Source organism: Simochromis diagramma, unplaced genomic scaffold, assembly GCF_900408965.1.
Source record: "Simochromis diagramma unplaced genomic scaffold, fSimDia1.1 OVJJ01000753.1, whole genome shotgun sequence".
NCBI lineage: Eukaryota > Metazoa > Chordata > Actinopteri > Cichliformes > Cichlidae > Simochromis > Simochromis diagramma.
The window spans coordinates 16,251,180-16,263,749 of record NW_024387523.1 but is presented as its reverse complement, the minus strand read 5'-3'; the positions used below and the strand labels follow the sequence as shown (position 1 = coordinate 16,263,749).

Genomic DNA, 12,570 nt, shown 5'->3' with positions numbered 1-12,570 from the left:
TGTAAAGGTCTTTAGTGAGGTAAAACTCTATGTTTTTATGTATACATGCTTACATTTAGCTTGGAGGCTTAAAATGTACAAACGTGTCAGGCAAGGATCACACCTGGATGATTTAATGTTCCAAATATACAGACAGTGAGAAAATTCAAACGCAAGTTTAGGCTCATACCCTTGAGGCATTCATTATGACACGGAACTATGCGTAAGTACATAGTTATTCACTCGACTTTCGCTGACCTGCTATTATATTTCAGTAAAAATAAGTTGCATTTGACCTTTTTTTTTTTGCATTGTGTGTGATATTTAACAAACTTTCAAAGGTTAAAGTAGCAGTGGCCTTATCTACCAGTGCCTCATTGTGGTCAGGCCTGTGTTTTAGTTTTGTCTTCTGAGCAGCAGAGACTTGGCAGAGTACTTTCTTCAGAGGAAGGAGGTCACAAGTCTGCTCACAGTGTCAAGAGTATGTGCTGTGTGGTTTGGAATAAGAGATCGCGTGGTGCTTATTGAATGTGCCTTACAATGTGGCATTGCAAGATAATTGGACCAGGCTGCTGATCAGCAGAAAGTCAGGCTCAGAGGTAGTCTTCCACTTCCTCACTCGATTAAAGACATGGAACATATAGGAAGCAAAGAGACATACTGGGTGATGCATTTGGTAGTCTAACACAATAAATGTAAGGTAAACCTGTAAGGAAAGAGCTAAATGATGGTGGTAATAAAAAAAAAATATATAACAAACGATGACAGAGGGAGACGATGTGTGTCTTACTTGCCCTGTCGGGCAAACGAGCCAGACGATAGAGAGCATTCCTGGTTATTTTCCAGAGATAAAATTGCAGTACAGAGGAGTGGAAAGACTTAAAACACAGCACTGCAGGGAGATGAGCTCACTCATTTTCCCCTTGTAGGCCTCTGGCTCAACTTCATATGCTCTCACAAGTACACACACACACAGATATAAACTGAATCATGACGCAGATTTACAAGCTCTGCACAGCAATAAACGCAGACAATTCGGATTAAATAACGTTTGGCATCCTGTACGTGCATGCGCGTAAAGAAGTGTGAAAGATAAATAATGACTATTATGATCATATCCATTGTTCAGTGCTTGAACGCAATCCAGTATCCCACTGCTTTCTTAACTCCCCCTTGCAGAACACAGTTAAACAATCAGGGCTCGAACTACAAACTAGGCCAGCAGTCACATTCTGAATGACCCTTTGAAACTTCAAGTTCACTGGATGCACAAACAGGCTCGATTTTATAAGGTGATCAGCAATGGATACTCCCTAATGTGGTGCTTTAATGATGGTGCAGTGTCTAACACATCTGTTTAAAATCCTCCTTATGTGTCCAGTATCTGTTGAATGTGCAAAGCATACAGTTCACATTCACATTTATGTGCTAAAAATTAGTTTGCATCACAGGATATAGGGGACCACTCAGAATATCTCAGCACTGATTTTAAGGACCTACAGTAAACCAGCAAAATAGTCCCAACACAGTAAAAATCACAAAGGAGGGAAACGAGATAAAGGCAGCAATTAAAAACACGGCAAGTAGGCATGGCACAAGCAAGAAAGCACAATGCAGGTACAGACAGAGGGAGCTACAACCATCCATACATAACTCATGTGCTTCAGACTGGATACTGTCAATACTTTATGGTGAAGAATGTCAGCATTTTGACTTTAACTATGTGGACTAGACAGCTGGTTAGACTCTAGTACTCCAGCTTGACTCTTCAACACTAGTTTTACTTAAATCTGCTTTCCTGCTGCAATGTCAGGAAATTACCAGCAAGCAGTGATTTGGACGACACGGAGGAATTGTGTGTGTGCATATGTGACGCTTGCTGGGACTAAGTATTATTGCTGCACTTGAAAAAGCACTTTCTTTCAACCACTGGAGGGAAGGACTCAGGGGAACTGCGAGCTGACTCAGTCTCATCTAAAATGCTCCGACTAGGGCCTCCCAAGGGGGTCCCACTCCTCCACAAAGTTCCCTTCAGAGCTCAGCCAACTATGGAGGATTGCTCGGCCCCCCAAGTGATATCACAGATCCGGCCCCGAGAAAATACTGGCAGTGCGATGAGGAAGCAAGGCAGTTGAAAGCAAAATAAAGAAAGAAAGAAAAGGAGAAAATACATTTCTTCACTCTTGCTTGTTTTCTGGGGTTTCTGTGTCCTTCTCGCACACTTTATACTCATGGTAACACATGCATGTTCTCCCCGACACCGACAAACAGTCAAGCTAGCGTTTCATCATGCATGCAGACATGTTTCTTCTATACAACTACACAACCTCAAATGACTGACGGATCATAAAGAGGAACAAAACCGCACATGGTAAACACACACGCCTCTTTGCCACAGCCTGACCACGCAGCTACCAAAAGCCACCAGCGTTGCACACGCAGGGTGTAATTACGCTCTTTTCTTTGTTGCCTTGGGGCCTTCATACTTACAGGGCACATACCCACACAGACAGACACGTGTCAGAGGATACACATCCTGTTTAGAACTTTTGCTTTAGGCAATAAAGGCACATCTTTGCAACTTCACTGTCATTTTAACATTTAAATGAACTGCTAGAAAAAGAAAGAGTTTGAGGGCAACATGTTCCTTTTTGTGACCTTTAATATTCAGTAGCATTTTGTTCACAGCTTGTACAACAGGAAAACTTAATAAATAAGAAGGATACAAAAAGAGCTCCACAAAGGATATGCACTTGCTTGTCTTTTTGTACAGTCAGTACCCATTTGGAAAAATAAACTCTCCAGTGCACTCGTTTACTGTTTTGCTTAGAGCTCAATGGGACATTCTGTCCATGCAAGCTGAGCCTAAAGCTAGTATCTTGTTAGTTTAATTTAGCTTTGCAAAAGCAGCAAGCTTACTTACTAGCTTAATATTTATTTAGGTAACGGGTAAGCTTTTATCTAACCACTTTTATTTAAGCAAACCGTGAATCATTACCCAACAATATCTCATCATCCCTGATGATTAGAGCCTGACTGATGTATCGGCAGGTCGATATTATCTGCCGATATTAGCTATTAGCAAACCTGTTAGCATCAATGAAAAACCGACTGAAAATTATGAAAATAATTTAATTAATATGCAGACTAAATTATAATCATAAAAGCTCATTTGAAAAGAAACGAAGAGACAGGAGAAACATCATTAGAGTCAAGCACAATAGGCAGAAATCATTACAAAAAGGGTTTAGGTTAGCATAAATAAGACAGCAGTTTGTTTCTTAGATTTACAGTGTCCATGCTTTTTTATGCACAGCCACAAGAGGGCGCACTCCTGTTTTAGATATTTTTCTTCTTATTATTATTGTTTTGTTTTTTTAAAATCAGATTATTCCTTTTGTTAAACAAAACATTGTTCAAAATTTTACATTTCATTACCTATGCAAATAAATAACTAGGGTTTACATCGTCTGGAAAGGCTTGACTCACCTTGTTCGGACACCAGAGGGTCACACGATCCAAAGCTGATGGCCAGCAGAGCCAGAGAGGAGCAGAGAAGCCACATGGTTTCACTCCTCCAAAAAACACCACCTCACCTCACTCCAGCTACCAGCTGATGGATAAACACAGAGAAAAAGGGAAAGTCAAAAAAGTCAAATCCCTCCTTCATTCTGTCAACATGCCACCCAGTTTGCTTACTCTGCCGACAGCTGTGCATTATGCTTGACTCCTAAATAGACGTTGATGTATATTTATGAGTCAGTCACAGTTGATGTGTTAATTATGTAGTATGATGCGGGCTTTGTTAGTGGCATATGAATTAACCAGAATGGTCCTCATTAAGTTGTGTAACTCTATAAAGTCTGATCATAGTCATTATCCTGTCCATCTGGTTGGCCTTTGACTGGGCAGCTGCTACACACACTCTGACACATACATGTGAATATAAATATATATATATTTAGCCACATTTGACCATGAGCACATGCGCTTATTGACGCAAACAAAGCAGCAAATGCAAGACAACAAAGCAAAAGATGCACATGAAAGCAAAATGATTTACATGCAGGACGGTTGGTCTAGAGTCAAACAGACAGAGGGGCCAAAACACACAAACACATCTGGAGACTATTCCACTGGAGCCATTGTTCTGCTGTACCAGATGCTTCCACGTGGCCAAACAACAGGCACACAGACACACACACAAAGGCATGCATAGATTAAAATGCACGCCACGTAGAAATAATCATTATATCTTGGCTGCGCAGTCTCTCTCCCTTACTACATTAGCTCATTTATAAACGCACACAAGAATGTACGTGCATAAACATGCTAATCCTGCCCACTTGCATATAACCAGCGTAAACACATCCCAGCTGACCTGGACTTGCCCTCGGCATGTGCTAGGACCCCATAATTCTGTAGTGTTTACAGGTTCAGCAGGGCCCTCAAGGCAGGCAGGCAGGCAGACTGTATCTCTGAACACACACCTGTGCTGTCTGCCAGGAGAAATGACCCCCACACTCCCCTGGGGCTACACAATGTGGCGTGTGAATACTATCCAGCTTGACCTGACTTCTGTAGCAAGCTGTTAAAAGACAATATGGTGGAGGACGGTGCTTCAAATTATGTTCTGGAGAAACAGAGACAGCCTGACCTGCCCCAGACTTTCATTTGAAGTATGCAGTCCACTTTGGGAGCCGTTGACTTAAGTAGTGTGGCTCAGTTCAAATACTTCACTTCGTATATTTTCATGTACCATAATATGTACACAATGTGCTTGTATGCACAGTGTACTGCGAAGAAATTTTGACAGGTTAGCTACATTAAACACTGTAAACTTTGAACTAAGAATAAGAACAGTGTCAACTATAGCCTACAGGGGTGTTGCCAGGCCTGTGGTGCTTTTTCTTTATTTCATATTAATTAGTGAGTCAAACAAAATTCTGCTGCAGATACTAATTTTGGTGAACGTTAGGTGATGCACAGGTAATGTAAGCTGAACAAAACATGCAAAACAAACAGGGAACCTAACATTGTTTTGGGAATAACGAATACAAAAATCCCAAAGATTTTGATTTGTAAGAAATGCTTTTAAAAAACATATATATGTTAAAAATTGCTAACTATTGTTGAGAATACATACGCTACAATCAGTGTAGTAAGAAAAAGACGATGTTTGAAATATTAGACTTCGATGTCATGCTAGCTGCTCCATTTTCGTAACTATCGTAACCTACGTTATATTAAATTTGGTCCCACATAATACTACATTTTTCAGCAGGGACGATGGCACTATTAGGCACATAAATACCAAACAATATCATAATAAATTAACATAATGTATTTCCTGTAATTCTTTTTTTAAACTGCTGCTGCTGTTAGCTTGCTAAGCTAGCACTGACGTCATCATTAATAGTGATATCATATGATGGTTTTGTTGACTAAAAATAGTTTAGTAGTCAAGACGGTAAGAGTGAACACAATTTGCTCTTTACTTTTTGGCCCATTCTGCGTACACCATTGTACCCCTGGAGCAATTCATTTAGCCATGATGATAGGAACACTATTATGCATGAAATATTACAAATTCAAGTACCCTGAGACAGCACAGGTGTGGTTGCTTTTTCTTCCATATTTTTTATTTTAGGTTACCGGTTTATTTAAGAACCAAGGTCTTTGCAAGATCCTGCACAATCATGCTAAGCCACAAATGATCTGTCGGCACTACTGTTGCCAGCATGAGTACTATTAAGGTGAAACTATCTAGTTAGTACGACAAGAAGAATACGTTAAAAAACGTGTTTTCTCCTGCAGCCGGATGGGTGGGAAGTTAATCAAAGCCTTAGACAGCTATGTTTGAGCAGTCTGAAGCTACAGCCATTATTATAGGCTTCATGCCACATGATCACAATAATAAGAAAGTTCACACAGTACATAATGCATAATGCATCACAGTCCACAGAACACAAGCTGGGGGAAAAGTTACAGCTCATTGCTATTATTATCTGGCCATAATCCAAAACAGTTTAATAGGTTTCCTGATATAAGTTGCTATGGATGTGTCTCTTTCCATTTCTGTCTCTGCACTGCATTCATAGCTTGCAATAACAGATACAGTAAAGCCAGGATGGGGTTATGCCACTGGGCTTGCCGCAGGCCCGGCCATGACTCGGTGAGCAGGCCTGTGAGTGATTGGGTCACTGGTTATGGATAAGACACAGGAAGGAAAACAGGAGCAGATGTCTTACTGTTATAGCTCTAAAAGCTGAAAGACAAGGAGTGACAGACAGAAGTAATGACCAGCATCCACAATCACAGCCCAGCCCAGTAGTACCAGTACTTTTTATGGATTTGAATACACATACAGAATGAGCCATTGACACAGTCTCACATAATAACCGAGGCTCTTGTGCTCAGGGCTTAGCAATTTTCACTGTCCTGCATTTCATCACAATTGCCACTGTTTACAGATGGAACAACATCTCTAGCACAAGCCTGTTTAGAGGAACACATTCTGACAGAGTTAAATGAAACATGTCCACTTTATGGCCTGACAAGAGAATTGCTTTTATTGCTTATTAGCCACCCAGACATGGATGATTAAATAACAGTGATCCAACAGCCCACTGTTTAGAATAGTTTGCATCTGTTTAGATTGAAGAACCCGGTGTAAATGTGTCTGTCATTCACTATCTGAGGGTTCATTGCTTTTCCAGCTGTCTCTCACAGCATCCAGAAGCAAGAAGACTGATAGGGGCAGTTTACAATCTAGTCTGCTTCCAATCTACTCTAGGCTATCACACAAGAAAACACAATCCAAGAGCGGTATTGCTGCTGAGTTGTGAAAGCAACTTCCTGATTGGCCGCCAGTTTGTCACCCTGGCTCAAAATCCTCAAGGGAAGTTCTCTCTGAGAAGAGGCTGTACATGGAATTCAGCCATCAAACAGAAGCCCTGCCTTATCGGTCAGGTAGCCCGCCTGTGTGCATTCGTGTAAAGTACAACATGTGTTCTACAGAAGGCGAAAGGGGCTGCCATACAGAGTGGACAGACATACTGAATAGGAAGTCAACAGAGGCTCATTTATGCAGATGAGCACACACACAGTGACTCAAGCCATTTAACACCATGCTCCAGAAGCTACCGTTCAACAACACAATCACAAACTCAATTTCTGTTTACGAGGTGCTTCAAAATCAGCTCTGCTAATTGTTAGTGTGAGTAAGGTTGGTCAATTCTTATTGTGAGAAAACTAAAATAATTGTTGGGCTGCTGTGAGCCCTGCATTCCTCCAGAGAATGCATGGCTGAAAAAAAACTGGAGTCTACTTGCCTAGAGCGTCTATAGCAGTTCTGCATAGCTGTAATACAGATGTTATGCTAAAATGCTGATTTAAATATTGATGCTTACTACATTCAATATCTTCATTTAGCGTGTACCAGTGAGATTTAGAACTAAACACAAATGCATGCAAGTAGAAATACACAACAGGAAAACTTTAACTTGGACCCTATAATGGTCATTTATGGTCAGATGGATCAGAGGGTTCGCAGTTTACAATAAGTTACTTCTGAGGGGAACATGAGTGTGTAGATCAGGCCAGTCATGGATCAGTCATGGAAATCCATCTGGTGGTTTTTGAGACTCCAAACCACAAATTTGAACCTTATGCTGAAGGTGATTCACCCTCTAAGTAAAGTTTACATTTCTCTCAATGTTTCTGACCTGAATGCAGTTCTAAGTACACTCATAGGTTCAAACAATACTAGTTACACTACTGCTGGATGTAGACGTCGGTCAACATGCTGTTTCCCAACATGCATTTTGCTTTGAAGACATGAACGTGCACACTCTGTATCTGAAAGTTTTGACCTTCTCACAAACTTGTTTTAACTTTAAATAAAAGTAGCTGAAGTGGGCCCCGAGGGCTTAACACTCCAAATATCAACTGACTCCAAGCAAAAACCTTCAAACTAGCGAAGGTAATATCCAAACCTGTGTAACACTGAAAAGAGACTGAGGCAAGTTTTTACTAGTCTTACATTCTGGGCAGTGTTCAAGGGCTTTATTTGAATATTTGCTAGTGTGAATCAGACCAGGAAAGGAACTGAGCACTAAATACATAAAACTCTTTCCTGTGATTGCTCAGGGCTACCTGGAAGTTCCAATGCCACGGACACCTACGGCCCTTTTGCAAACGCAACGAAGCAAAGTTAGTCCTAATCTGATGACATGACCCGGTTGGCTCCTAGCCTATGTTGTGGATGAAGTCAGCCTGGAGAGAGCAGATGACTTGCCGATTTTCTTCAGCTTGACTTTACATTTCCGCCTAATGTTCACTTCACAGCTGAACTGAATGAGCAAGGAGTCAAGGGGATAATACAATTTCCTGTAGGCCCAACAAAAGCTGGTATGGAAGATATACGTGGGAGAACATACCGCCCTGTGGCCTACAGCTATGCATGGCACAGACAGCCTCCAGCAGGTTAAGTGAGCAACACTTCATGGGCATAGATTTGTAACATTTGTAACAGGGCTATGAGGAGACTACTGGTGGTAGGAGAGTTCTGTTACATACCAGGGTTTCCAAGCTTACATGTGCAAGTTTCTTTTAGTTAAAATGACCCTTAAATGAAACCAGAATCCTACTTGGACAACGTGGAAGCGTGGAAAATGTTCCACATTTTGAAGGAGGAGGGTGAAAACAAAAAAAAGAGTAGGAGGATTTATTTTTTAATGTGAGTCGTGGGGTGCAGACAGGATGCAAAATCCGGCAAACATGGGGGATAGCTGAGTAATTAGGAAAGCAGATGTTACTGCGGTATTCAAGCCCCCACTCCTCTGCCGTTCATTTTCTTTCCCAAGAAGTGAAAATAAGTTTTAGAGACCGATCCGAGATCATTCCAAAGCTGATTACTTTTTTTCGAATGATATGCATGTAGTGGGGAAAAAACCCCAGTGTACTTAGGAGGCTTTTCCATGCCACAGGGGGTTGGATGCCATCCAAACAAAACAGCAACACCTCAGCCGTTCTGTGCCCATGCCTGGCTTATTAGATGTGAAGGAAAAATCAGCATCACTTTTGCCAGGAGCTAGTCGTTTTCTTGCAAAATCCAATAACGGAATACTAGCTTACTACAACTACACGAGTCAGAGCGGCCGAGAACATACAACTTTAATGATCTCCGCTGAGAGAAAGCAACTTTAGAGTACTTTTGCTCAGTATCCCAGATTGTTGGTGTGTGGTACACCCCGCAGTATGGTATCCCCATGTGACGTTGCCCACTGTAAGCAGTCTTTGCTGCTACAACACTTCCATCACTAAAGTTCCGCTGCACTTCACTAACTTGTCTTTAGATCTCCGGCGGATGTGGCAAAAAAAAAAAAAAAAAAAAGCATCGCTTTTTAAACGAAAAGTTAAAACGACAGAGAGCATGTAAAATCCTTACCTTCAATTTCTGATAAATCCACAAGTTTGCGACCACATTAATCCGCTGTTGTGCGTGTATAGATCCAAGGTCCGGCTTGGGAATCCTTCAGGGCGATGCAAATGCAGACAAATGTAATCCAGCCTAGTTTTTGTCCCCTTGCCTTTTTTTTCCTTGAGTCTTCTTTCACAGAGAAAGGAAAGAGGGAAAAAAAGTTACAGCAAGATTAGCCGTGTCCAACTTTTTTTCCCCTCCCCTCTCTGCTGATCCCAAGTGTCTTTCTCCCTCTCTCGCCTCCTCTTTGCTCTCTCTGTTGTCTGTCTCTCGGTTTCTTATTACTTTTTTCCTCCCCTTGGTCTCTGTCTATTCCTCCAGCCTGTCTCTCTTCCAGTCTCCCTCCAACACCCCCCCTTTACCTCTCCTCTCCTCTTTCTCCCTGCTCTCTCCCTCTCTCTTTGGGAGATCTCTCTCAAACATGTGGTAACATCAACTTGTCCACAAGGCTGGAAAATAAGCCCTGGGCATCTCTCTAATCTTTTTGGCAAGCTGTTCCAGGCCTCTCTACCCTCTCTTTACCCTCTACCCCCATCATCTTACCTCCATCTCCCCCTCACCTCTTACTATTTGATTCATTACATACCAGAAAAACAGACTTCCTTCTATTCTGCCTGGGTTAAAGCACTGTATTAGGAAAAGAAATACAGATTAGGCTCTCCTGGTTGGTGCATTATGGAGAGGAATTTACTCCATTAAAATTAATGAACTTACTTATCATACTTACTTATGATTGAAGGCCACATCCACAGCTTCCATATTGTTTTATCACTCGCTTTTATTGCATCCAATCCATAAAGTGGCCTCGGTTGGAGCCCCTGACCATCCAGAAACACCAGTCCTAACAGCCACATAAATTCCACCTTTATTGTCAATAAGTAAATAGTTCAGGAGGTGAATAAATATCACTTTGTCTTTTGATTTATGCGTGCCTCCCTTCAGATGGTATGGAAGAATAGGTAGAGGACTGTGCTCACATCTACAAGATATTTATTTCTGTCCTCTGTTGAGAGGTCAACATCTCTACTGAGTAGTTATCTTTAACTCTCTCATTAGCTTTTACCCCTAGTTTAAAAAAACACAATAAAGGAAAATGTGAAAACTCTCTAAGTAGCATCCGTCCACTCAAATTGTTTCACTTCTGTCTAATGAAGCTGAAAATGCTTTGAACTAGATGCTTACCCAGAGGTGTCTTCTTTGAACTAAAAACACTGGTGGAAAGCAAGGTCATTCAGCCACTACCAATGGGGAATCTGGACAAATGCGTGCATATGTCTTTGTATGGTTTGACGGCATAAGAAAAGAAAGAAAGGAATTGAAAAGGTGTGGCTTCCCCTATTTCACAGAGCATGTTGACAAATGATGTGTTGAAGTTTAGCTCTGACCAGACAATAAAAGTTACTCTGATGAATCTCCCTATCCTGACATATTACCCAACCTCCAGGGATGAGTCAAAATGTTAATGATGTATTGCTCATCCAGTTCAATCCATCACAGTTCATGACTTATTGCCATGTGTGAAGTGCAGAAACAAAGTAAAAGGCTTTCTTGTCATTGCCTGGCTGTGTTTCACAGTCTAAGTAGAATTTAAATCTACAAAGAAGTCAAAGAGGCTCCCCAAATGTGTCATGTCCAGGACCAAAAGTGTTCACGTTCAGCAGTATTATGACCACATGGTCAGTCGTAACCATGACCATTAAAAGCATGAAAATATGTTGACACATCAGCATGATGCTAATATAATGGTGATAGAATGGCCCCAACCAACCATACCTTGGTGATCTGCAAATCAACCAACAGGACTACTGCCAACAGGCAACAAGTGGTTACAACATATGGCAAAGATATATTTCAAGCTATCTTATAACTTGGTGTTTCGTGAAGTCCGTTCTTTATCATATTGCACATGCAAGTTTTGGTGAAATTTTTAAGTACTATGCATGAAGGTTATCCTGTGAAAATGTGAAAAAGTCCCCTTCAAATCACTTTTGTTGAAGATCATAAGGTGATTGTATACATTTATTTGTAACTCTTGCTGTAATCTGACCATTTCTGTAGATGCAGTAGTGATTCTTGTGAAATGTGATTAGATGGACAGTAGGATGGAAACACAATGGGCACCTCACAGTGGCTAGAGTTCACTGGTGTTTTGGCTGGTATGCTAAAAAAAAGTCAGTGTTGAAAGCTGCAGTTCCTCAGAGTTCCACGGCAACAAAAGCAAGTCAGTTCCCATAAAATGTTTTGTTAAAATTCCCCAAATCACAGCAGAAACAGACACGTTTAGAGCTTGGTACTACAATAGGAGCTTACAATCAATTTCCCCTTGTTACGTTCCATCTAGGGGGCCAAGACATGAAAAGGAATTCATTTTCAACTTGCAAAAAAAGAATAAATGTTACAGAAAATTAAATCATTAGTGGTCATTACACCCACTTTCCCAAGATGAAAACATCCTCCCGATAATGGTTAATTCAAGAGTGAAGAAACACTGATGGGTTAAAGTCAATAGAAACGAAGAGATGATAAAATAGACCTAAAGGACACTTCATCTCCTTTTCAATACAGCGCTATAAATTAGCTAATGCTTGAACTTTAGAGAAGCAGAATGGGATTATCTAAGCCCAGAAGCACTTGAAGTTTGAAAGGCAAGTGGAATTGGGTTCAAGTAGAACTATGGCGCGACACAGTGCTTTTCTTCTTCATCTTTGTTTTTGCATAGTTGTATCACATGTTGCTGACTCATTTTATCACTGATTCTTTGGTTACACTTGGTGATGATGGACACTGAATAGGAAAACTCCAAAGCAGCCATGGATGATTTCTACATTTAAATATTTGTCACTCATGTCTCACATCATCAAAAAATGTAATATTAGTGAAAGATAACCGAAGTTAAAACAAAATGCAGTTTTTAAATGATGATTTGATTTAGTATGGGAACAAAGCCCTCCAAACCTACCTGGCCCTGTGTGAATTGACTATGATTTAACCGGTTTTGGAAAGCTGAGCTCAATCGCACTAACCACACCGAGGCCCGATTAATGACAAACCTGTTAAATCAAAAAAATCACTGAATCAGTGTTGCATCTTCCTATGAGTGTCAAGCC

At 40.9% G+C, this 12,570-nt stretch overlaps 1 protein-coding gene across 7 annotated transcripts in view; it reads right to left on the bottom strand.

Moving 5' to 3' along the window:
- Positions 1-9,666, bottom strand: part of col16a1 (collagen, type XVI, alpha 1) — a 78,153-nt gene extending 68,487 nt beyond the window's left edge. For 6 of the 7 annotated variants that reach the window (XM_040020294.1, XM_040020298.1, XM_040020300.1 and 3 more), the window contains exons 1-2: positions 9,431-9,665; positions 3,469-3,592 (exon numbers count right to left, since the gene is read on the bottom strand). In XM_040020294.1, the coding sequence (XP_039876228.1) occupies positions 3,469-3,544 (76 nt within the window). In that variant the 5' untranslated portion in view covers positions 3,545-3,592; positions 9,431-9,665. Of the gene's footprint in view, positions 1-3,468; positions 3,593-9,430 lie in introns of all 7 variants that reach the window. The other variant, XM_040020296.1, reaches the window with a different exon arrangement.
- Positions 9,667-12,570: the final 2,904 nt, after the last annotated feature.